This window comes from Erithacus rubecula (assembly GCF_903797595.1).
Source record: "Erithacus rubecula genome assembly, chromosome: 11".
NCBI lineage: Eukaryota > Metazoa > Chordata > Aves > Passeriformes > Muscicapidae > Erithacus > Erithacus rubecula.
This window is the reverse complement of record NC_136663.1, coordinates 17,024,525-17,049,662: the sequence shown is the minus strand read 5'-3', so window position 1 is coordinate 17,049,662 and position 25,138 is coordinate 17,024,525. Positions and strand designations below refer to the sequence as shown.

Below are 25,138 nucleotides of genomic sequence, written 5' to 3'. Positions count from 1 at the left end.
AGCTGGTAGAGATCAGTAAAGCTCCTATTACCTCAGCATTGTTTCACCAGCTTAAACAAACTGCTGATCTGTCACAACAAAGGTATTTTGGTTTTACCCTACAATTCTGGGAGTTTTCCTTCCTGCTGCACTTCTCTAGCACGTAGCAGGTACACCATGCTTAGCAAACAAAACAAATGTAATGCGGGATCAGTGGAGACATGAAACTGGCTTTCCACAAAATTAAATTCAAATTCACATAAAAATTAATCCACACCTTCCCAATGCCCGCGAGGCGTTGGCTGTAATGCTGTAACACTCATTTGCAAATCCTACACAAATCTAGGGTTTATAAAACTTGATGATGTGCTTTTCCTGCAGAAAACCACATCACTCCTGTTAGCTGCACTGATTGAGGTGACCCTACCCATTCAAGCCTTTTCACTGGGGGGAGAAGGGGAAAGAAGCAGCAAACTTTGATTTTGACAGAGCTTGCCTGCATCAGGACGTGCTTAATGCTGTGCTGGAAACTTGCTCAGCGTTGGTGTGATCCAGCAGCAGCTCTGCCCACTGCCCTTCCCACCTGGCAGGGCTGCCAGCCTGCCTGCCCTGGGGGCCACATGAGCCAGCAGAGCCCTGTGCTCGCCCCTGCAGTGGCTGCTGTGCAGGATGGCCCTGCAGAGCTGTGTGCCACCTGCACTGTGTGTGTGCCACCTGCACTGTGTGTGTGCCACCTCCCCTCTCCCTGTCTCTCCCTGTCTCTCCCTGTCTCTCCCCTCTCCCTGTCTCTCCCTGTCTCTCCCCGTGCTCCTGGAGTGTCCCAGCAGGGGCAGGGCTCACCGGGAGCTCTCGCTGCCCGTCCTCTTGAGGCTGTTGGGGTTGCGGATCAGCTTGTCCAGCATGTTGACGATCTGCCCGAACTTGGGGCGGTCGCTGCGCTCCTTCTGCCAGCAGTCCAGCATCAGCTGGTGCAGAGCGATGGGGCAGTCCATGGGCGGGGGCAGCCGGTACCCTTCCTCGATGGCTTTAATCACCTGCAAACGGCACGATTAGGGAGACATCAGAGAGCATCACCCACTGATCCCGGGCAGGGTTTACCCTAGGGCCATGCAGGCTATGGTGACAAATCCCCGGTTAAGTGATACATCATGGAAAACTGCACTGGGACTCAGACAGCTGGTGGTCTCAGAACTATCATTTCTCCCCAGCTATTCAAAACTGAAAGGGTACAGCACCCAGAGCAGACATCTGATAGGCAGGGCAAATTGTCACAAAAAAGCACATGGGACACAGGGACGACAAAAGAGCCCTGGCTAGAAATAAGCAATTAGCCTCGTTGGACAGAGGCTGGAGAAGCAACAGCTCTACAGCAAGTCTTTACTATCAGCCAGTTTTGGGTGCAATACGTTGAGACTGTGTTTTCCCTACCATTTTTAAGCTACAGCAGATCACTCCCTCCCCCATCTTCCCTGGCTAGCTCATCTCTGTCAGTAATAGAGACCTTGCAGAGAACCTATTCTCTCACTGCTGTATGCTATGAGCCAAGAAATGCAGAGATAGGAACCCTTTTCTGAAGCTTTACAGATGTCCAACACATCTTAAGAACGGATTTCATATTTAATAGAACCCAGAGAAACTCAGAAACTCAGACTGAAGTCACTTCAAACCCTCTGAAAAGCACTCCAGAGGCTCTAATGGCTTCTTAGGTCTCTCAGGAGAATGGGACACGACCAGAACTCAATTCTGACATGACAGGGACATGACCCAGATGCCTTCAGATCTGAATTAATCAATATGACACTGCTGGCAGGACTCACCATGAGACTAGAGACCAGGACTGCTCAGAGACTGAGCTGCACTAAATTCCCTCCTTATGGACTTGTCCAATTAGTGGCTAAAATCCACTGGGAGGACAAGATGAGGGATATGCTTGCACTATTAGCAACTATTCAGTGACCACAAACAAAGTGGCTCTCACTCCCCCAGAAAGTATGAAGATCCTTTTGATTTCTCTTGATTCAACAGACACTGAGTATAATTTGAAATCCACTTCTGCTTTGTTGTGAGAAGCACTGCTCTTGCCATCATTAAGGAGGGAAAAAGGCATGTCTGTGCTATGGACTGTAAAGAGTGTGCAGAGACAGTAATATTGACTTTCCCTGCCTTGCTCAAGCCAGCTTTCCAACATGGTCTAGCAGTGTACAGTCACAGTGCACACCAGCCTAACATAAACAGCTCTAATAAAAACAGCTCTGTTTGTTGCAGTGAGCTCCACTGTGCTGTGCAGACATGCCTGATATACCGAGACACATCTGGTGTTTTATTTTCTTGCTAAGTCTTGATGACTTCCTGTTAGCAAAAGGAAGGCAAGATTGGGTGCCAGAAGAGACATTTCACATCAGAAGGAAATTAAAATTATATCCCCCATTTAGATTAAATGCCATCCACATCTAGACACTCTTTGAAAATGTTCAGCTCTACAGAAGAAAGCAGATGACTTGTAAAATGCCTTAAACACTCCCATGGCTGTATATTCAGATTACCGTTTTCTTCTTCCTTTATTTGCTTGTAAATCCCCTGGGAAAAGAATTACGGATAATCTAGGCCTCACTTTCACTGGGATTTTTCATTTAATAAAAATTCTATTAGCAAAAGCTCTTATTAGCATTATTATTAAACACTCTTCTGGAACAGCAACCATTGTGCACAGTCCCTCTTGGAACACACTGAAGTAGTCCAGATGGTATGGTTAAACAGGACATGCATAATTTAAGAATGGTCATTTACAAAAGCTGCTTTTTAATGCCCTCAAGGGGCAGCTATGCCATTGCCACAAGGATGCTCTGACTGATAATCAGAATTGCATTTCCTATGTGTTGGTTTAGATATCCTACAAGAAACAAAATCACCTGGAAGGGTTATAAGTATAATGGAGCTTCAAGAATTAACTACCAATAGGAAGCCAAATCAAATTCCAGTGTCTTTCTCTTAAACACATTCAGTAAACTCAAGATACACTATGAACATTCAAATCTTCCTTCTCTTGACAGTATTACGATTTGAATATATTTAAATATATTTTTTTCCCTTTCCTCCATTTTTCTTTAATTGCTGTTTTTTTAAATTTGAAAGACCAAACCAAATAAACCCCACACACAAGATATAGACCCTAACTTGAGAATCCCCTATTCCATGACCTTAGACAAAGCTTGAAGTACTCAAGGAACTTTAGTTCCAGAGAGGTTCCCCGAGAAAACAGGAGTTTACCACCCATGACATCCTTTTGAAAACCTGGAACAAACATCTTACAACCATATAGCAGCTTCCACAGAAACACCTGAGCAGGCATCTATGGATAAAGACAAAGGCATGGGGAGGGAGGGGAAGGGAAGGGAAGGGAAGGGATAGGGAAGGGATAGGGATAGGGAAGGGATAGGGATAGGGAAGGGAAGGGATAGGGAAGGGATAGGGATAGGGAAGGGAAGGGAAGGGATAGGGAAGGGATAGGGAAGGGATAGGGATAGGGAAGGGATAGGGAAGGGATAGGGAAGGGAGAGGGAAGGGAAGGGAAGGGAAGGGAAGGGAAGGGAAGGGAAGGGAAGGGAAGGGAAGGGAAGGGAAGGGAAGGGAAGGGAAGGGAAGGGAAGGGAAGGGAAGGGAAGGGAAGGGAAGGGAAGGGAAGGGAAGGGAAGGGAAGGGAAGGGAAGGGAAGGGAAGGGAAGGGAAGGGAAGCTCATGAGGAGACTCACATCCTGGTTGGACATGTCCCAGTAGGGCCTCTCCCCGTAGGACATCACCTCCCACATGACGATGCCGTAGCTCCAGACGTCGCTGGCCGAGGTGAACTTGCGGTAGGCGATGGCCTCGGGTGCCGTCCACCTGATGGGGATCTTGCCACCCTGCCAAGGAAAGGGACCAGGGCTGGTGAGTCACCATGCAGCAGGGCGTGTGGCTGACACTGCTCTACACATTCCAAACACAAAGTGGTTTCTTGTGTGCAACTCCAGAGCCCTTCCTAGAAACGCATCCACTTTCTCTCCTGCTTGCCATGAAGCTGTCAGATCCAACCAGGAGGCAAAGCTGCCCATCTGTTTTCTTTAGTCATGAGGAGGCAAACCAGTAAATTGTTACATGTATTTTTATCAGCCCTCCAAGAGATCTCTGCTTAGGGCTATGCTGAAGCCTGAGAACAAGCCAGGGGTTTTACAAAGTATATATTAGAGATTTAGTTGACAAAACAAATAAGTACATGCTGTTAATTACTATTTCCTCGCTTGCTTGTCTGACCTGTTTGGCCTGTTTCAGAAAAATGGGATTATAAACATTTTGCTTTTCAAAAAGGTAAAATAAAGAGAGGATAAACTGGGAAGATTTATGAATACAGTGGTGTTTCCCATGGGCAATATCCCAACTCCTACCAGAGTTGTGAGAAGGCAAGTAAGCCTCTGGGCTCTCCCAGACCCTGGGGGAGGAGTTCATCACCACCCCAGGGTACAAGGCTGCTTTTGATACCTGTTGGAGAAAGCTGCCTCTTCGTGCAGTACTTATTTTTAAGCAAATAAAAACACTTGGTCATCTGATTTGGGCCACTGAGGTCCTACACCGTTTAAAAAGGAACTCGCTTCATCCTGTTTATCTGATTTTGCTTTAGCTGAGTGATCCCAGGCCAGAGATTTCTCCTTTTGTTTATGCTAATATGCAAGGTGTTTTTAATTGAGCTTTTGGTTTCCTGCAGTTCCATCTGGGGAATGACTTAAGCTGAACAAAGGTTTTTCAGGGTTTTTTTTCATTTGCTTTTATGCTTTTTTGATTAAGTTTATTTTGGTAGTTTTTTTCCCAGCCATCTCCTAGATAGCTTTTATCCATAACTGAGTGCAGTGTGTGCATACTTAGCAGTATATTGTTCTACTATATCTCCCAAGTGTTTAATATGGACTGGTTCCAAAGCCAAGGGAAATCAAAAGGGGTCCTTCTCCTGGCTGCTTCAGCCTTTGCATCAGTCCCTTTGTGAATCAGGTTGTGGCAATATGTGCCTTGGTGACTGCAAGATGCTCTCGCTTTAATGAGTTACTGACAGGAGCAGAACGCACCATTCTCTTAAAAACGTTGCTTTAAAAATTGCATTCTCTTGCAGCCTCTCTGGTAATGCAAAAAGCTTTATTCCTCTTTTCAGACACAGATGCACTGACACTGTTTGTACATGGTTGTCATTCTAAAAATTGTCAATAAGCTCTTTATATTTAGCTGCTTGAGCACAGTGGATTTAATCCAAATATTCCTGATCCTTCATTACTGATACCAAATGAAGACAATAACTGTAAAGCAAATGTCATTGGCTCTCTCTAGTTTACTCCTGAGAGCCAACAATACAATATCTCCATTTGCTGAATTCAAAGAGGAGCTTTTCAATCATTTCTGTCTTGCCCTTGTGTGCTTGTCTAAACTCTGATTCCCCTGAATGCAGCTTTTCAGACCTCTGCTTCTGCTTCTTCCACTTGCCACCCTTACGAGTGAGAGATATCAAGGCTGGCCAGCATTTAATACTACAGGAGTCTACTCCTTCCCTGTAATGAGCTGTGAATCCATTAAAGGATGAGTGTTGGGATTAAACAGCAAGATCTGAGTGCTGCAAACAAACTCAGCACTAGGGAGAACAGATGGAGAATGGCAGATATTTAAAAACGAAGAAAATAAGCAATTAAAAAAAGGAGTCTTTATAAACCAGCATTTTTCTCTATACGTGCATGTTGATATCAGAGGTATTGGTACAAAGGCTGGTAATGGCTGGGATGTTGTTTTGTGGCCAGAATACTTGCATTAGCCCTATTCCATGTGCAGCATATTAAAATGGCTTTAGCAAAATTACCTAACAGTGGGATGCTGAAATATAGATAAAATGGGAAAGAAACAAAAAATGGGAATGCAGATCTAACACTTTTCCCAATCCAAATCATTTAGGTCAAATTTATGACTGGCTTGTGATGGGCAAAAGTGGATGCATCTTTTTTATTTTTTTTTTTTTTTTGTGGTGTGTCTACCACACACTGTGCTGTATCAAATGTGAGTAGGAGCAGCCACTTGGAATCCATGTTTGTAGGTATCAGAAGGAACCGAAGTCCAGGCTCTAATTTCTGGCATCATATTTCTGTCACGTGCTGTATCATGATGAAGGAACAAGAGGAATACACGGGTCACATCCTCAGAAAAGAAATACTGCAGTGGCCACTGCTGTAGCAGCAACAACACATCAATTTATAGGAGCGACAGAGCCCGGGCCAATGTTTACTTTTAGGTTGTGATTTAGGTTTCCACTTGTGACTGAGACTATTTTAAAACAAACCACTGTCACCTCCCACGCAGTCAGACAAAACCAACATGCAGGCACGACCACATGGCCACCTTCCTCCCCCCTACCCGTGTGGTGTAAGCTGCCTCGGGGTCGTCCTCCAGCACGCGGGACATGCCGAAATCAGACACTTTGCACACCAGGTTGCTGTTGACCAGAATGTTGCGAGCAGCCAGGTCCCGGTGCACGTAGCTCATGTCAGACAAGTACTTCATCCCTGAGCCAATGCCACGGAGCATCCCCACCAGCTGGATCACTGTGAATCTGCCATCGTTCTTCTGCAGGTGGGGAAAGCAGGAAATCACACAGCGTTAAGCTAAAGCTGCGTTACTGCCGCCGCTGAAATCGGCAAAGAGCAGAGCTGAGGATTCCCATCTCCTCTCAGAGAAAATGCAAAGTTATTTCCTCACTCTCCTCACCAGTGTCTGTAATTCACCAGTAAAGCAAAAACCCAGAGCTTCTGTCACAGCTTTCAGTGATGCAGTACTCCGTTTGCAATGAATCTGATTTTAATGAGTCTACAGCACTGCAATGCTTTCAAAAATGGAGCAAGTCAGAACTGTTCACATTAAACATGGATTATTTAAGATCCTGCTGTTTTAAAAATTTATTTATTTTATATTCTTCCACTTCATATTTATTCTGGTATTCGATAGAAGCAACATCAGAAAACAGAATTTCCCGAATACAAACATAATTTCTTTAAAACTGCGCAAGTTTCAGTATCATTCTGAACAAAAAAATAAAAGAAAGAAAACCAGAAAATATTTCCCAGTATAAAATCTCCTTTGCATTTGAAGAAATCACCTACCCTGAGGAAGGCATCCAAGGAGCCATTCTCCATGTACTCAGTTATGATCATTACTGGTTTACCTAGAATGTGCAGAAAGAAAAACACAATTCCTTGATGAACACCAATGTTAATGGGATAAAAATGGCTTGCACATGATTTTACTGCCAAGACACCTGGCTTACACAATCTAATTTAATTTGAAAAGCACCAAGCTTATGCCTCAGCTGTGGGGAGCAAGAGATGAAATATTATAGGACAGAAACATTTAAAGAGCCCATCTGGAAGGTTAACCCTTTGGTTGACTCATTGACAAGGTCTTTAACTAAAGTGGCTCCTGTTCTCTAGGGAATATGTGAATTGATAATTGAGAACTAAGAAACAAAGATCTGTCCAAACCTGACAAAAATCTTTAGTGCAATAAATTGCTTGTAGAGCAGAAAATGGAATTTGTGAACGCTTTGGTCTCTCTGTCTTTTTTGAAAGATCAATGCTTTAGGCAACTTGGAAGCTGCCAGCAGCTACAAGGTATTCCAAGACAACTGGATTCAAGAATGAAAAATACAGTCTGTTCCTCTCAACCTTCTCTGTCCTGAATTTGCACTCAGTGTCTCTCGTTATTTATGAATGAGCCAAAGTCATTTTCCTCCTGAAGTGAGCCAGGGGCAAAATGATTCAGAGCCCTGTGTCACACAAGGGGCACAGAGCTCAGCAGCACCCAGCTCCCCATGCTGCAACAGGGGCCAAGCTGGGCAGCCAGAGGAGAAGGGCAGTGTTACTGATGGGAGATGCTTTCTAGGCACTCTCCTGCCTAAAACAGCAGCAAATACACAAATAATGCTTCATGTTGTCTTTAAGAGTTTTATAAAGGTCATACAGTGCTGAAACTGAGCACATTTCAGTGCACACAAGGAACACTAATCATTCAATGGAGTTAGATCCTGCTGCATATTTGACATACAGGTATTTGTAGAAATAGGTCTGATAAGATCTCAAAAGAGCAATGGCAGAAGTACAGAAGTAACTCAACAAAGGTTGAATGGCAAAAGCCCAGGCCCAAGATGAGCACCTGACAATCAGTGATGACAATCTGGCATGGCAAACCTTCCTCTCTCTTAGGCTTTACCTACAGGAACTATAGGGTTTTCTTCCTAAATAAAAGACAGTGTCCCAGAGAAACTCAGCTTTTACTTCCTGGAGCAGGTCTGAATAAAGGAACATTATAGGTAAAGAAGGCTTCAAAGGCCAGGCCACCTAGACTGCAGATAGTTCAACTGCATCTTGGCATGGAAGGTATCAGAGCTACTTAATTTTTCCTTGCTTCTATCACCAGCAAGAATCTGCTCCAGAACAACCATCTCTAAAAATTACCCTACCGTAAAATGCTGCAGCATTTAAAGTTCCCCTAATAGTTTCTACCTCAGTGCATCTTTCACCAAGATTCTTCTCCCTTCATTTGTCAGGTTTTTCTGGTTCTGAAGTAACCTTTTTTTAATTAGAAAACCATATGCTATAAGGACTGACTGCAGAAACATTTTACTACATTTCACTTAGGCCAACATCTATGTGTGATACATAACTTACTTCACCCATCATTACTTATGTCAACTTTTTGGTCTCAACCTATCTTTTACAGGCTTCTTTACTACTCCTGCTTTTACATCCCTTCCCTGCTGGTACCCAAATTCTCACTGGTTTAGTCCCATGCAAGCCTGTGAAATGCCATTATTGAACGTTGCAGAGAAGCAGTGGCATTGCATAAAGCAAACTGCTCTGAATGAAGGGCTAAGTGACCTTGACTGAGCACATTCAGAAGTAAAAGGGGGTGATAAAACATAATCCTCCTTCTAATTCACCTTTAGAAAGCATTTTTTGGTGGAAAGAGGAAAAACTTCAACCAAATCTGCATATGGCACTGTTTCATTTATCCTTTGCAACTGCAACAGCAATCCTTCCACTGAACAAATACAGCTAAATGAGTATTAATTAACCTTCTTCAATCAAAAGATACTATGTCAATGTAGAAGGGAAAAAAGGAAGACTCTTTCAGTGCATTAACATGTAATTTCATTACTCAGGCACTTCTTTTGCAGGGGAGGGGGGATAGAGAGAGGAGGGAGAAGTTACCATCAGCGAGTCAATTATTAAAGTACTTGACTAGCAGCCAATAATTTATTCATGGTTTTTTGCTGCCTCTCTCAACCCCCATCTATACCACTATTTATCTCACATTTTAATTTTCAGTTTATTAAATGCATTCATTTATCACAGCACTCAGAAAGCCCATGGAGAAATGGAGATAAATGTGTTCTTAAGTAGCCCTGTTTCCCCAGGAGTGCAGCCTGGAGGTAACAGAGCTGGGCTGCTGCTGGAGCATCACTTACTGGGAGCCAGCAAAGAGCCCTGCCAGGTCACCTGCCACCTCCTCGGTGAACATTCCCCATCATTTTAATTCACTGACAGCTGCATTATGCAAATGAGCACGGGCATTTATAAGTGCTCAGGGGCTTCCAGCCTCGGTGGGATTTCAACACAAAGATTCCCCTGTTGTCTCTCTTTTACTGAGGTGCTAAAAGCATCACTGTCTGAGGCAAACACTGTGGCCTGATCACAACCCTCCTCCCCTTTGTTGTAACAATCACAGAGACACACTCAGACATTCCAAATTTAAACAGAGTACTGTATTTTAATTTTCGTTTTGAGAGAGGCTCTCAGTAAAGGATGGCCAGAATTAGTCTGAAGTGCTCTTTGCCTTTAAAAGCAAACTGCCACACACTGTATGAGCCATTTTCAACTGGTGAGAGAAGGGAGACCAGGAGGCAGCAACACAAATGAGCAGGGCTAAGATTTCCAGAAACAAAAGTGGCAGAGCAAGTATCAGCTCTCACTCTCACAGAGTTTTACAGTGGAATTGATGGTTTTGATAACCTTCTATGAGAGGTACTTTGTTCTTCTAGTGATATTTTACTTTTTAACTTTTCATCCATCTTGAATTTTAATTGCTCCCACTATTAATAGCCTGCATTCACATTCCTCATGCTGCAGAAGGTGAGCTTCACAAAGTCCACTCTGACAGCAGCTCACAAGATCACTGCCTGATTTCTATGCTTCCAAAGCATCCAAAGGATCTTTTAGGATTAGCAATCAGAGCCAGGCTTTGCCACCATGCTACCCAGGGCAGCTGGAGCAGAGACAAAACCCACACCATGGCAGTGGCACCTAAACAGGTCAGACAAGCACTTTTGTCTCACAGATGCATTTTCAGCTCTAGCCTACAGACAGCACCCAGCAAGCACTGTTACTCTTAAACAGCACAGGAACACTGACACACTTAAAAAACCCAAACCAAGCAAGATTGGTGCATTCTACAGAGTGAAATTAGCACACCTGTAAATCAGAAAACAAATAAGCAAGTTTCACACTAAAATAGCCTGCTTCATTTCAAAGGCTTGCTCCTTACATCTGTGCTTTGTACTTTGAACATATGACTGTGTAGTTTTGTTTTGGTATTTTTCCCCCATCATTTTGAATTCTTCACTCACCATCTGCTTTTGCCTATCCTGTAACAATCATCTCAGTCTAGCAAAGATGTGAAAGATGCCTGCTTGGCATAGCAAGAAGGGATGAAAAAAAAAAAGCCAACCCCTGCAGTATTAATTCCCTCTACAAAATCTTGTACAAGCTGCCTACAGATAGAGTATCAGTTGAAACCGTAAACCCATTTATAGCTGACAACAAGATTAATGACTTGTCCTGCACTGATTTCCTCCTATTAGCTATCAGTGGATCTGTTCCATCTGTCATTTTACAGGAAAGAGGGTAAGAAGGAGAAAAAAAAAAAAAAGCCAGCACATACCACACAGACTTAATTTCTCAGTGACTTCCAAATTAGACTTGTCATGAAAATGACCTACTTACATTTAGTAACTACACCTTCCAAGTGGATGATATTGGGGTGGTCAAATTGTCCCATGATACTGGCCTCACTCAGAAAGTCTCTCCTTTGTTTATCAGTGTAACCAGCTTTAAGAGTCTTGATAGCAACACAGATCTCTCTTTTTCCTGGCACTTTGAGGCGTCCACTGCACACTTCACCAAACTCCCCTTTGAAGAAAAAGGCACAAGAATCCATGGTCATGAGCCTGAAGCATGCACTTGTGTTGTCAAACTATTATGTCAGTACACTTGTGAGAATTGTCATACAAAAATCATAGGATCACACGTTCTCTAAAAGCAAATTTAAAAGTGTATTTACAGAAAAAAATGCAAAAGTTCTGGCACTTACCCACACCAATAACTTTTTCAATCTTTATGCAGGAGGCATCAATTTCTTTGGCAAATTCCCTCACAGCTTGGTTTGGATCCTCATATGTAAAAGGATCCACATATGTTCTAACACCTGCAAGGCAGAAATGTTTTATTTGAAGTCACTGATCTACATGCTGCTGAACACAGAACATATGAGACTGAAGCCTTAATGATATACAACAGCAAAGACAGTGTACAATAAAAATGTTCTGTAAGCCAGGAATGACTGATAAGGAAGGAAGGACTTAAGTATTTTTTCCCCCCAGTGCAATATTTTAAAGTGTAAACATTTCATATTTCCCAATATTGACGTAAGGAATCAAGCTTTTGCCAATTAATGAGCTTCACAAATCACTGTCATCATTAGCAGAATCTGTTATGGACTATGAGACTAAAGCATGTCCCTTTTTCCTATGGGAGCCAGGGAATTCTGAGCTCAGGTACTGGGTTTGGTAATGGAAGTAACAATAGGATTCAGTTTTGGAAAAAAGGCAGCAAAGTTCACATCCCCTTTTCTGCAGGATTGCCTCTGGCCCATTCAGAAACTGCTTAGCAGAGTGTTGTGAGGAAAAATCCTGCCTAGAAATCAAGTGGTTAGGAGCAGTTATCTTTCATGGCAAGGAACAATGGAAAAATTTGATAAACCCTTCTCCTGTCTGCACCCTCAGAACATTTTACCCAGATACTTATATTTACCCTGTTACTAAATAAATGTTGAAGCAGGACATTTGCAAGAGGGGAAACCAGAAACCCATTCACCTCAAGAGGAATGCAATCACTTATTTCCCAATCACCAGAGCATGAGCCATGTTTTACAGCCCCAAAGCCCCAAGCAGCAGGGCTCTTTACCTTGGTTCAAGTGTTTCTCCTCATCTGCCTCTTGCTTTGCCTTGCTGTACTTACTGCGCCTGTCAGAACAAAACACAGCATGTCAGCTCAGAATGAGCATCTCACCCTGGAACAAGCTGGGCACTCCTGACCTGCAGAGACTTGAGCTGCTGGCACTGCCACAGCCATGACACAACACACAGCCAGATCCTCACACTCCTCTAGGTGCTGCTGGCATCAACAGAGCACCAAAGGAAACACACATCCATTTATACCTCAGCGTTCAAAGAAAGAAAAAAAAAAAACGTTCATGCTTCAGCTACTTTTTCTTCAAACTTGCTTTTGCAATTGAGGGGCCAAATTGCTTTTTAGCACTACCACACAGGGATTTAAATGCTACAACGGAGGTGTTTTGGTAGATTGACTTTCAGACATCATTAGGTAAATGCCAACATCAATACACTTATTTAACTGCAAATTTAAAACTGGAAACAAGTCTCTTAACACAGAAATCAGGATCTCAGCAGAAAAACAAGGAATACCACCAACCCTGACCATCAAAATTTAAGATCCCAAGAATTTTGCTTATTCTTTTAATCACTGCTTAATTGAAGAGGATGAAGAACTCCTGATGGCAGACCTCTTCTACTAACTCTCTAACTCTCTGAGCTGGAGGCAATAACATAGCAGAGTATGTTAATTCTATAGATTACTACTTCTACACCTACACTTGTGATATTGCAATCTAGTTATGTATTTAATTAGTTCAGCTTTCAGCTTCAATGGACAAGGAGCACTATGAAAAGCTAATACAAGAAGTTAGTCCATTAGGGAGGATATTTAGGAGTCTGCTCAGCCAAATGTGTAGGAATTTGAAGTTGCCCAGCACCCAGTGGTATGCAGATGCAGAGAAATGATTTGGGCTTTTACCCATCCATCCATGAATGTCCAGAACCAAGCACAGAGCAGACACTGCTGAAGAGAAGGGTTTACTGTTGTTTACTCTCAGTTTGCCCGTTCCTGGGAAATCCAGGTTTCCCAAGAGGCTGGAGTGGAGAGAAGAGGGAAAGCAGAAGGAAAAGCCAAGCCTAGAGAACAGGAGGTGAGACTGGCACTGCCAGCGATCTGCAGCTGCTGCCTGGAGTGGGGCAGGGGACAACCAGACCTACCAGGGACATCAGGGTGAGACTGGGTTAATTGACAGGCTGGAAATGGTGAACAAGGAGAAGAGGAAAATGGGAGCAGGTACAACAAAAACCTGGAAGATGTGAGTTAAAAGGGGTCAAAAAACTCACAGATAACAGGAAGAAAAGACATAACTGAGAGGCTCACTTGCAGCAAATCTCCCTGAGTCTTACCATACCTCTCCTGTCAGCAAAACCCCTCTGCCCCTTAGCAAAAAGCATCTCACTTCCCACTCTGCACCTGCCCTGTGGGGAATGGCAGCTTCCCACTGCTGTCAGATGGGAGCCCATCTCCCAGCCCTTGCCTTTGCACTCCTCGTGCTGGGTCACATCATACAACACACTGTGCCAAGAATAAAAAAATATAAATTAACCATGAAACGGAGGGAAAAAAATCCTGTTTGACATGTGAAGACAACCTGATCTTTGAACCAAGCATTGCAGCTCCCAGCATTGACAGGACTTGTGATCAGACAGAAAAAGCAGGTACACATACAACCATAAGCCAGTGGGAGCTTCTTTTCTTGACACAAATAACTGAAAAAATGGCTACAATCACAAGAAGAGCGTTATTAAAACCCACACTGGATCCAAACAGCCATTTAAACAGTTTATTTGCCCCAGAACTTACAGCACTGGTATAACAGAGCTGAGTGAAATGATGGGATGATGTTCTGCTCCCAGTTACTGAGCTGAGTAAGAAGGAAGAGGCAACACAAATCTCACCCAAGGCCATAAAAGACCAGGCCAGTTAAGGGGACTGCAGAGATTGTTTCAGGCATTATACAACTTCTCCCAAAAGAAAAAAAAAAAAAGGGAAAAAGACGATGCTGCATTTTAATCAGCATCCTTCAAATTAATTTTATTAATGTTCAGGCACAGATGGGAAATACAAAATGCAAACAGATTTTGCATGAAAGCATTTTAAGTATGAAAAAAATTCTCTTTATCTTATTTTTAAAAAGTACAAGCACCCTCACAACAGATTAAAAAATAACCTTCCCCACTAAAACTCAAAGACAACAAAAAGCAAAGGGAAACAAAGGGATTACTGTTCAAGCAATGTAATTGTAGCTTATTAAGTTTAAATAATACCTTCTTAACTAACTACCTACTTCCACCTCTGTCCGGGTCACCTGCTGACCTCTCCTGCCTGGCTTTGGGCAGGACACTGCTGAGTGCCATTGTCCTGCAGAGCAGCCCAGCAGCCCCAGCCACGGGGCACAGGCTGGGGCAGCTCACCTGAGTGCCAGAAGGGAGCCTTTGTCACAGACCTGGACCCTCATTACAGGGATTTGGGCAGTGCTGATTAAGCAGCCGGTATTCAGGGAAAGAACACAGAAGCTTTCAGGAACTGCAGGGGTCAGAGACAGGCAGAGCTACAGGTGGGGCTGCTGATGAAGAGGAGTTAACAGCAGGGGGAATTTGCAGGCACTGAGGTGAAACAGCAGGACCTGGTTCCATGCCCCTGCTCCCACCTCCTCCTTCCCACACAAAGAGGGGCTCAGCACTGGGCTGGCACAGACCCTGCTCCAACAGCACCAAAAAAAACATGGGCAAATGTGCCAGCACAGCAGAGACAGGTCAGTCTGTCAGCTGGGAGAATTACTGAGAAAACCTTCAGATCACCAGAGGATTTGGTCAGACCATCTTATTCCTCACTCCTCACCAACTTACTCTCCCTTTTAGAAGGTGTTTCTGTTTTACACTTCCCCAAATCCTTTACAACTCATTTTGAGACTCTGCAATTTCCCCCAGCATTCCTTCAGTGGGGTTTAGGAACACCCAGCCATGTCCTGACTGCTGCTCCAAGGATGTCCCCATCCAAACCTTGGGAAGTTTAAACCAGCAATAGGCAGATTGGTTCTCCCATAGCAGGACAGAGCCAAACAGCTTGAGCTGCCTCAAGGCAAAGTCCTTCGACTAATTCTGCTGTAAAGATGAATTTTGGGATTTGAATGATGCCTTGAAAAAAGCGTGAGGCTAAATTACCAGCAATAACCCAGTGCTCCAAAGTGGGCACCCACAGCATATTCCCAGTTCCCATATTTGGCTCGTGGATGCAGAGAGGCCATGTCTGCAGGCCAAAGCACAGGTTTGATTGTACAAATATGACTTTTAGGTCATGGTTAGATTACAAAACCTTCTCAACAGGGACTGTCTGGACAGAAGAGGTTTTTCTCATCTGAAGTAATTTTGGAACAAAGTATAATTATTTTGCTATTAACTTCTGCTGGCGTAGGAACATCGTGAAATATCCCCAAAGCCCACACCTCTAAATGACATTGTGATAGTGCTTAAAATCATTAGAGTAACAGTGAATGTTAAAGTAGATTCTGTTTATTGAGAGCTACTTCCAGCTACTGGAGAGCTGTGTATTGAGGGCTATTAATTAGCAAGGCACCTTGCATTAATATGCACGGAGTAGTTTCACTGTCCTGGTATTTCATTCCTCTTGCTCTGTCTTTCCCTTTCCCTGGCCTCTCTGAGAGATACCAGTGCAGAGCCACGGGACATTCCCCATGGCCACCAGGATGCTTTTATCTCCACTGCCACAGTGCCTGGCCCAGGCTTTGTCCCTGCTGCCCACCTGCTCAGCATTGCTTTGAGGGCAGAGCTGAGTGAGCAGCCAGCCCTGGGCAGAGCTGTCTGAGCCCAGCAGGTCTGTCAGCACCTGGCTCCAGCAGCCTCTCCTCTGACAGCTTTACAGCCCATCCTAACGAGAATCAATACCAGGGCAAGGGGTTGACAGTTCATTTTCTAAAGAGTGATCCATTGAGGGCCAATCACCAAGCAGTGTTTATCAGCCTTGGGAAGAGACATTTTTTTAGAGGGGAAGAAGGGGAAGGAATCATCTCAAAGCAGCTCGACAGGCTCAATTCTCCAAGGTGGCGACTCATAATTAGAAATCCAATGTATCCTGCTATCAATCCTACCTTAAATAATAAAGTAATCAATAAAAGCAGAGAGGAGATTAAGTCATCAAACTCAGTGATGCTATTTTCTGTTGCAATGGCTTTTAATAAACCTGTCTCTCCACACCACATTTTCATATGTTCTGCTCCTCTTTCCTCTTGCCAGCATGGAGGCTTTGAGTTGAACACCCACAGAAAGTGATCACAATGCACTTTCCAGATATTACAATCATAGTCACTTAACTGCTCTCTAGGACAATTTAAGGAGAGCAAATGAAGAGGAGTTTAAGCACATTTGCAGCTGATGCCATTAAACTGACCAACAGAGACTGACAAAATGTGCATCCCTCAGATCCCAGGCTTCAGATGCAGTAATGACACAACCAGTTTTATCTCAAAATTACACTGAAACAAGATCATGCTGATCTTTTTAAATGAGACTGAACATAAAAATGAAGACAGAAACACTCATACTGTGTTTCTGCTACACTGTCCTCCCACTCACAGGATTGTTCCTGATGCCTGGGTTGAATTTGGGAGAATGAACAAGGACTTGGTAGAAGATTATGGTGCTGCATCGATGGAAATAACCATTGATCCAGCTCTGCTGTGTTACTGCATCTGATGCTGAATGACTGGCTTCCATTTTACAGTCATATCCCCTCACACAGCAAGGACTAACACAGACTCATAGACTAACACAAAAATCACAGCATAGCAGTCTGATGGCTTGGTTAACAAAACTGCCATTGTTTATTCCCTGTCCATCAGGAGTCAGTCCAAGAAAATCTACTGTACCCATACCCATTAAACTTAACTTCAAATTACACTAACCACAAGTCTCTAGCTGGCTTGCTTCTCAATGCCAGTTATTGGAATCAGCTTTGCATTTGAAGGGCAAATAGAGCTGGAACTATTGCCATTACATCACATGCTGCTTGGTACTAATGTCGAGAAGATCAAAGCTACATGGGAGAAGGCTTGTAATGCAAATGTACTGTTTATGATGCTAATCAAAGAATTTAGCTTTGTTTGGAGGAGACAAAAAGCTCCCTGATGAAAGAGAGAGAAGGAGAGAGAAGCTTAAGTTCTTACCTCCTGCTGATGACAAAGGCTGCAATGAGAATGACCACAAGAACAACACTGCCAGCCACTGAAACAAGAAGCACTGTGGGGTTGGTACCATCGCCAATGATGGGGGAAGGCACTGAAAACAGAAAAGGAGCATTTGTGTCAGACAACCTCAAAAAATCAACCTAGGTAGCACTCAATGAGCTTTCTGCCTGACCAAGGCAGTTTAGAGAAGCACTCAAATCTACTTTCAGGCCTTTACTTGACACAATTTTGCAACAGGGTGCTAATGAGCTGAAGACATGATGTTTGATAATGATTTGGGGAACTTCACCAGAAACAAGGACTCCCTCTCCTTCTCCCCTCCAGGGCTGCTCAGAGGGTATAATGACTACATTTTTTGCTTTTCTAATTGCTTTTCATACTTCTTTCCTCCTCCTTTTTCTCTCAGGGGGGCCAGATGATCACTTTGCAACTGACAGTAGGAGAGTAAGTTATTTTAAAATGTCTACTCTCCTCCTGATGGATTGTTTTCAGTTGTTAACATCCTGAATGATATTGCCACTAACTGGCATGACCTTAACTTGATTTAATGAGACCTGTATGTCCAAAATAAAATAGGCTTGGTCACAGCGCCTTTCTGCCACTGAAAAGCAAACATTTTGGGGGCTAAATCTGCATGTTTCCTTGAGCAAAGTGAAAAGCCCTACTGACAATGCAGTTTGAACATTCTTGTCTTTACATAGCTGTCTAAGGAAAAGTGCAAATATGGGAGCTGATGTAGGACACCTAAGTGATCTATGTTGATAGCTTGTAAAGAGGAGTAGCAGGGCCCTATTCTCCTTGAAATCAGATATTCCAGAAACGTGCAAATGTCTGTTTTTACAGAAAACAGAATCTCTGAAGCATCAATGGCTTCCAAGTGTTTATGGGGTGCCCGGTTCCTTATGCCACAGGGAAGGACTGTCATTGCTAGAATCTACAATACAGCAGCTCCAAATAGATGTCTGGGGTCAGCTCCATGGCCCCCTAGCAGCCCTGTGGCCACGGAGGAGCATTTTCCATGGCACACATGCCACAGCACCCAATGGGAACCTCCCAGCTCCCACCCAGCCATCTCTGCACTCTGTGCTGGAGGGCGAGCAGCAGAGCCCAGAGTTCCATGTGTAACATATGTTATGATGTAATTCGTGTTCGTTTGTAAATTAATGTCGGATAAATAACGTTTGTATGAATAAAGTAATTAAAAAAACCCTCGGAAACCAAAAACCGAGGAGGAAGGGACAGAGATTGCTTCATCACAACATTGTGACCGCCAACTAAAGCTGAGGAGCTCGGAATAACAAGTAAATAGATATAGCCCCAATGGAGATGGCTCTCTCAGAAACTGTCCAGGGAACACCCAAGCGATGAGCGACCCAACAAGTACCGTAAACCGAGATCTGCACTCGTCAGAATTCATCATTCCCCAGAATATGGTTTTGTCCAGCCCAATGCAGAGAAAGAACTACATGAATATTTGGAACACCGAAAAGAAACAAAGAGCTCTGCTCCAGGCTAGGAGAAACTGTATAAAAGCAGGACTGGCCAGGGCGGTTGTGTGAACACTGGGGGATCGGATGTGCTAGAGATCGGATCAGAGCGTGTTCACCCGGCGCCAGTCCCAGCGCTGTCCTTTGTGACTGCGGCTACCGAGGACCCTATTCCGGCTGTGAAATAAATTACCCCTTATTCTGCAGATATGTAACTGGGCCGCATCTCTGCGTTACCCGCGAGGCGTGGCAGTGGGTACCTGTGTTGGTGGTGAACTCGAAGGGGCCGCTGAAGTCGCCGTAGCCCGCCGCCGTCCTGGCGCGCACGTGGAACACGTACGAGGTCAGCGGGTTGAGCCCCTTGATGTCGGTGCTCCTGGAGGCCGTCTTCACGATGCGATAGCTGCGCTCGTTCTGGTCCTGCCCGCGCCGCGACACAGCCGTCAGCACGGAAATGAAACGCCTCCCTGCACCCTGAACCTGCACCCCCGCTGCCCTGCCAAGCTGCCCTGATCAAAGACCGTGAGTAACGGCAAAGGAATTCCCAAAATACGTCCCTTGCTCAATCTGACTGCTGCACGGGGCTCTGAGCCAGCCAAAAAAGGAGGATGAGGCATAGGTATGATGCTCATATATCACTGATTATTTAAGAAGTCACACAATGAAAACCTTTGGAAAACAGCCAAGCATTCAAATAGGATCCTCTTGATGAACAAGCACATTTTACTCACACATGCTGGCACTTTCTTTTTCTTCCTATCCACCAGAAGACATATTAAAAAATGATAAAAATATTTTTAAAAGAAAAGACTTAGAAAATGTCTTCCAGAAAGTCCAGTACTAAAAATTGTTCTATTTTTGGCTGGAAAATCTAACAGAAAATGTAATAATCCAGCTTCCCTGAAAATCAGATGCCTTCTTCTTTATGTGGAAAGCAAGTAAGTGATTTTTTTTTTTAATAAAAAAAAAATTAGAAGTATGCGTGTGCATGTGAGAGCGCACACAAGCGAGAGCAGGTAATTGTTCATTTTTGCAGAGAGCTTTCAAAGAAAATAGCTCTTTTCATAATTCCCTACTTGAGAAGGTATTTGAAGGAATAACATCTCCCTCTAACTTGGAAAGTATGAAGAATCTAATTTTCTCTCCTTATTTTCTATTAAAAGGCAGCCAGTCCACACTATCACTCTAAGCAGAGGCTGTCGGCAAACAGATCTTATTATTATGGCTCTGTGATATACTTCATTATTATACTTCTGTCTATGAAGTAAAGCTAATGTCTCACTCCTGCCCAACATTATTGACTCTCATTATAAATGTGATTGCTATAAAAGCCCAGTTTCTAGGTAGGAAAGAAATGACAAAATAAACTCATACCATACAGCAGGAACAGCCTAAGAGTCTTACTCTTTCAAGCAACCATTCAAGTGCATGAAATCCTTAATTGGATTTTATTAAACTGAATCTATTTGGTTTCAAATGATGGAATCCTATCTGGAAATAAACTGCAGTGGAATGAAGTAAAAAAAACTCTGCCCAAGCCCAAAGGGAATTCCTTGCTTGTCCATTTTCAAGAAGTACCTTTTCATAGTATTTGACCTCATACTCCAGGATGACTCCATTTGGCCTGTCAGGCTCCAGCCAAGCCAAGGCAACGCTGTGCCTGGTTATCTCCTTAGCCTGGATCAATGCAATCGGGGACGGAGCTGCCAGAAGAAAAGAAAACAAAACAACATCATAAGCAATAATTTACTTTTAATGAGGAACGTGTATTTTTAGTTATGACTTTCACAGTATGAGCACTTTCAGAAACTGTGCTTTTCTTGGGGGGCGGGGTGAGGGGAAATTCGAAGCATTGAAGATCTTTCCTGCTTTCTCTACCAAAATTACATTTAATCATCTCTAAGAAAGATTGGGTTTGGATGCTGGACAGTACTAGATAGGTGAGTTTTGAAGTAACAGTTGTCTAAACATTGCAATATTCATGATGCCCAGATAAAAACCTTCATAAGAGATCATGTACTAAAAGGATCTCTTCTTTTTGTCCTGTGTCATTTTGGTCCACAGTCATTTTTTTCTTCCATCTCAGAAAATTAACCGGTGCTATTCCATTAGCTATTTACTTTAAAAGAACTATGAGGTTCCTGAGGTCCCAATCTGGTTTTCTCTAAAGCTGAAAAAACATTGCCACTGAATTAAGTAAGGCCAGAGTAAAGCTGAATACATATGAATTTGGTCCCTCCCATTAAAACCAGAAAACTTGTATTTCAAGAGTCTGAGCCAATCTGTGCCTCCTAACTTGCCCTGCTTACGCCCAAATCTGTGAGCAGCCAAGGGCCAGATTCTGGCTATGGTAGCTCCTTCCCAGCCAACAGACAGCAGAGACTGGTCCAGTGTGTGCTGAAATGGCATCCCCTGACCCTGTCCCATGTGGTGCTGCATTGATGCCATGAATAGAGAGAGCAGGATTGCACCACCAAGGGTACGGGCTGCAGCATTTTTGGAAAAACTCTACCTAGCAACAAGCTAAACTCCAAGACCCTTTAAACTGTATCTGTGTCAGTAATAAAGGCTGCAATGAAGAAGATAATGGAAAACATCTCTTTGTGCAGCGTGCACTGTCTAAAGAGCCCCTGCTAATGCTGAAGTTCAGGTTTCTGGCTGGCTGGAGGACAATGCCTTCTCCCTCTGCCTGTGATAGCAGCAGATTCATGGCTGCATGGGGAAAGGGTTTTCTGAAGATTTATGAACACGGCTGCCCCTTTCTTGCTGTTGTGTTGCTGTGTGGTCACATCTCTAGCCAGCTGTTATCAAGCTCTTTTGATGCTGACAATAGCTGGTATAAATGGCGGAGTCTCCAGGGATAAAAAGCGACATTCATGAAATTTTTAATCTTATCTAACAAAGCTGTCCTGTATAACCAGAGATTAGAGGTCTTCCTAAATTGAATATATTTCTTCTTTTGTCCCCTGATGCCGTAGCTGCTCTTTTTTCCCCATTTCCCTTTCTTTTTGTTTCTTTTTCTACCGTTAACTTTGGGATGACGATCCACAAAAACATAATAAAGTTAAAAGTATCCTTGAAACAGGTATCCTTGAAAACTACCAAGAAAGGCAAAGAAATAAAACAGTCACTATAAATGAAAGGAAAATTGAATGTTGAAAGCCTCAAACCCACTTGACCATATCAGACAGTTCTGATGGAAGTGAAAATAACCGGTAGATGCTGCAGTCACAAAAGGGTGTCTCCTCTTGATGTGAAACCATCAGGGAGCTGCTTCCTGATTTACTATTTGACAGTTTGGCATCTCTGTTAGAAATGCCTCCAAAACCTTTATCTCTTTTTTCCTTGTCTGTCTCTCACAGGCAAAGGCAAATACTGAATGACAGAGGAGACTATAAACACAGCCAACAGGGAGGATCCAGGTGTGCTCCATCAAATTATATCTGTGGCATGACTGCAAACCTGCTTAATAACCTCACACTTCCTCAAGAGAGAATCAAACCTTTCTTTAATTCCCCTCTGCAATAAGAATACTGCTCAGCTAATAAATTAGAAATCGGATTTGTTACCCAAAAACACACACGCACACGCCATTACTGATAAGCCAAGCGGAGAGAAATCTGCTTAGTTAATCGCTGCCTCATGCAGGGCAGACAAGCAATTCTTTTTACTGAGAATCCATCACTTATGCTGGGCTGACCTCAAGAACTGTAGAGAGAAAGTTCACTTTCTTTCCTTTATCCTCTCTTTAACCTCCTTGGTTTCCCATTTCATTTCAGCAGGCATCTATATTGGAATTTACTGAGTCCTTCAATATTGGGCTGGTAAGTGCTGTATGAAAACACATTTCTTCTCTGTTGTAAAATGGCTATTTGTAGCAGAAGAATTTATATTAACTAAGCCTTCTTGTGCAAGACTCTCAGCTCTATATAGCTTAACAAGGGCTTTCTCACATTTCCCAAAAATGAACAGCTGATCTTAGGCACTACACCATACTGGAATAAGCAACACACTCCTGGCCTCCAGGACACAAAGAGGATTTGTACATCAATTCTTTCATTACTCCTCACACTTTTAACAGTGGCTCTACATTTTCCTTCCTGCCCTTTATATGCAAATTCATCTTCCTTAACTTTCAGTATCTTCTTTTGCCCTGGATTCTGCAGATGAGCCATTTGTTCCTGACTTTGTTCTGACTGCACATCCTGCCTCTCCATATGTTATACAGAAATCCTAAGAATGCCAAAGGCCAACTACAGAACTGCCAGAAGCTCTTCAGGGGTGACATCCCTGCAGCACAGACCTACAATGGTCCATGCAATAGGATGGTGAGATGAAACTCTGAGGACCTTGAAGAACTGGATTCAGTACCCACAGGGTACTACAGTTATCCCACTGCATGGATACAGTCCTCAGTTACCAATTCCCTTTTACTTCTGCAAGTGGCCCTACAAATCAGGTTTATTTTTTTCCTTTGTTTTTCAGGGTCCACCATCTGACCCAAAAGACTGGACTCCTGGAAGAACAACAGTTTCTCCTTGCTCATGTATTACCAAGGGGCATGAGACTCTGGTCAATATTGCCCAGGACAAAGAGGACATCAGCACTGCCAGCTCAACATGGCACTTCAAGCAGCAGACACAGCCTGAGTGAGCTTGTGCAAAATATTTACATTCTTTGTTCTTCTGCCTTTTGCCTTTAAATTGCCTCTTAGAGATGATGCGAAGATAAACATGTAACAGGTTGCAAAATGATGCTTTGATCACAAGCAGAATAAAAGGCAGAATATTCTTCTCTATGTGCGTGGGCTAACTTCATTAGATGCACACATTCCTACATAAAACACATTGAGGACAGCTTGACCAAAAAGGATAATGTACACAATTAAGACGTTCACAGTTTCCCATGAAACTTATGGAAGGGAGTGGGAGATCACTTTTTCTCTCACTTTTTGTACTTTCCTCTACCCTGCTCCCTTATGTTTGGAAAGGAGCAGTAAGCAATGACTTGTTTCTCAACCATCACTGCTTACAGCAGCAAGCTTTCAGCCACACATGCACAGACTGCACATACCAAGCTCCAATTCTACCAGAACAGCCCATTTCACAGAATGAGGTATTTTGGTGTCTGAAAAGGGGTCTCTCCTTGAACAAAAGCACCAAGTGTAACTTTCCTGAGTTCAAAGCTCAGCAGTTCCTCTCCCTTAAGAACCCTGCTCCCTACTGATGTGAATGTTGCAATTTTCTTTCATCTACTTCCTCAATAACCTGCCATTAAACACCTACTAGTAGTTTTATTACCTCAGTTCTGAGCTTGCGGCCTACAGAGAGAGAAAGAGCACAGATGTACTACAAAAACTTCACCCAAATGCCATAAAGCCATATCCCAAGGCTAGCAGGCACTGAATTGTAGCAGTTTTGAGGCACTTTAAAGGATGGCAGAGGCAGAGTGTCAGTTTTTCATTACTGGTTCAAATTAGGAGGGGTGGGGGAGAATGGAAAGGGGAAAAAAAAAAAAAAACCAGGAAATAAATAGATGCAATAAAGTTTCTGGCATGTAGGCATCCATGAGTGAAAACAGCCCTTTATAAAACTACAGCACATGAGTACTCAGATATCAAAGATACACAATGCCCAGTGTTTCATTGAAGATGCCTTCTTGCCCACAGCAGGGTTTACTTTCCACACCCCATGATTTGAATTTAAATGGATCTTGTTTACTCAAGGGGTCTTTCACTGACTGAAAAATATACCCACAGTTTGTACATTATCTCAGCTAAATTCAAATAACATATTTAAATTTAATTACTTGAAGCTTAGGGGTTTTCATGCTTTTCTTTATTCCCTCAATTGCACACAACACTTATTTGTTCTTATCAATGGCTATGAGCTTTGTCAAGCATCAAAATTAAATGCTTGAAAGCACTAATGATGTTACTGTGATTAAGGGTTTTTACCTTCCAGGGTAGATACTAAAAGCCTGCTCCATGATTAATTACTTAAAAAAAGAAAAAATATTTCTGAGAATCTAACACTGAAGAAGAGTCCTCTTAGAAATCAAAACGAGAAAATAAAAGGTCTACCATTAAAAAAAATCTTCTCTTGATTAGGACATAATGTATTTAAGGAACCTGGAAAGAAAACATTTCAGGTTTTCTGCTTGGCTATTTATCTTGTAATACTGTG

General features: G+C 43.1%; 1 protein-coding gene across 2 annotated transcripts in view; it reads right to left on the bottom strand.

The window, feature by feature from the left end:
• EPHA4 (EPH receptor A4) overlaps positions 1-25,138 on the bottom strand; it is a 475,816-nt gene that overhangs the window by 379,593 nt on the left and 71,085 nt on the right. For both annotated transcript variants that reach the window (XM_079315657.1, XM_079315656.1), the window contains exons 6-15: positions 20,532-20,656; positions 19,214-19,373; positions 17,446-17,557; positions 12,273-12,331; positions 11,401-11,514; positions 11,034-11,219; positions 7,137-7,198; positions 6,394-6,603; positions 3,729-3,878; positions 820-1,013 (exon numbers count right to left, since the gene is read on the bottom strand). In XM_079315657.1, the coding sequence (XP_079171783.1) occupies positions 820-1,013; positions 3,729-3,878; positions 6,394-6,603; positions 7,137-7,198; positions 11,034-11,219; positions 11,401-11,514; positions 12,273-12,331; positions 17,446-17,557; positions 19,214-19,373; positions 20,532-20,656 (1,372 nt within the window). The remainder of the gene's footprint in view (positions 1-819; positions 1,014-3,728; positions 3,879-6,393; positions 6,604-7,136; positions 7,199-11,033; positions 11,220-11,400; positions 11,515-12,272; positions 12,332-17,445; positions 17,558-19,213; positions 19,374-20,531; positions 20,657-25,138) is intronic.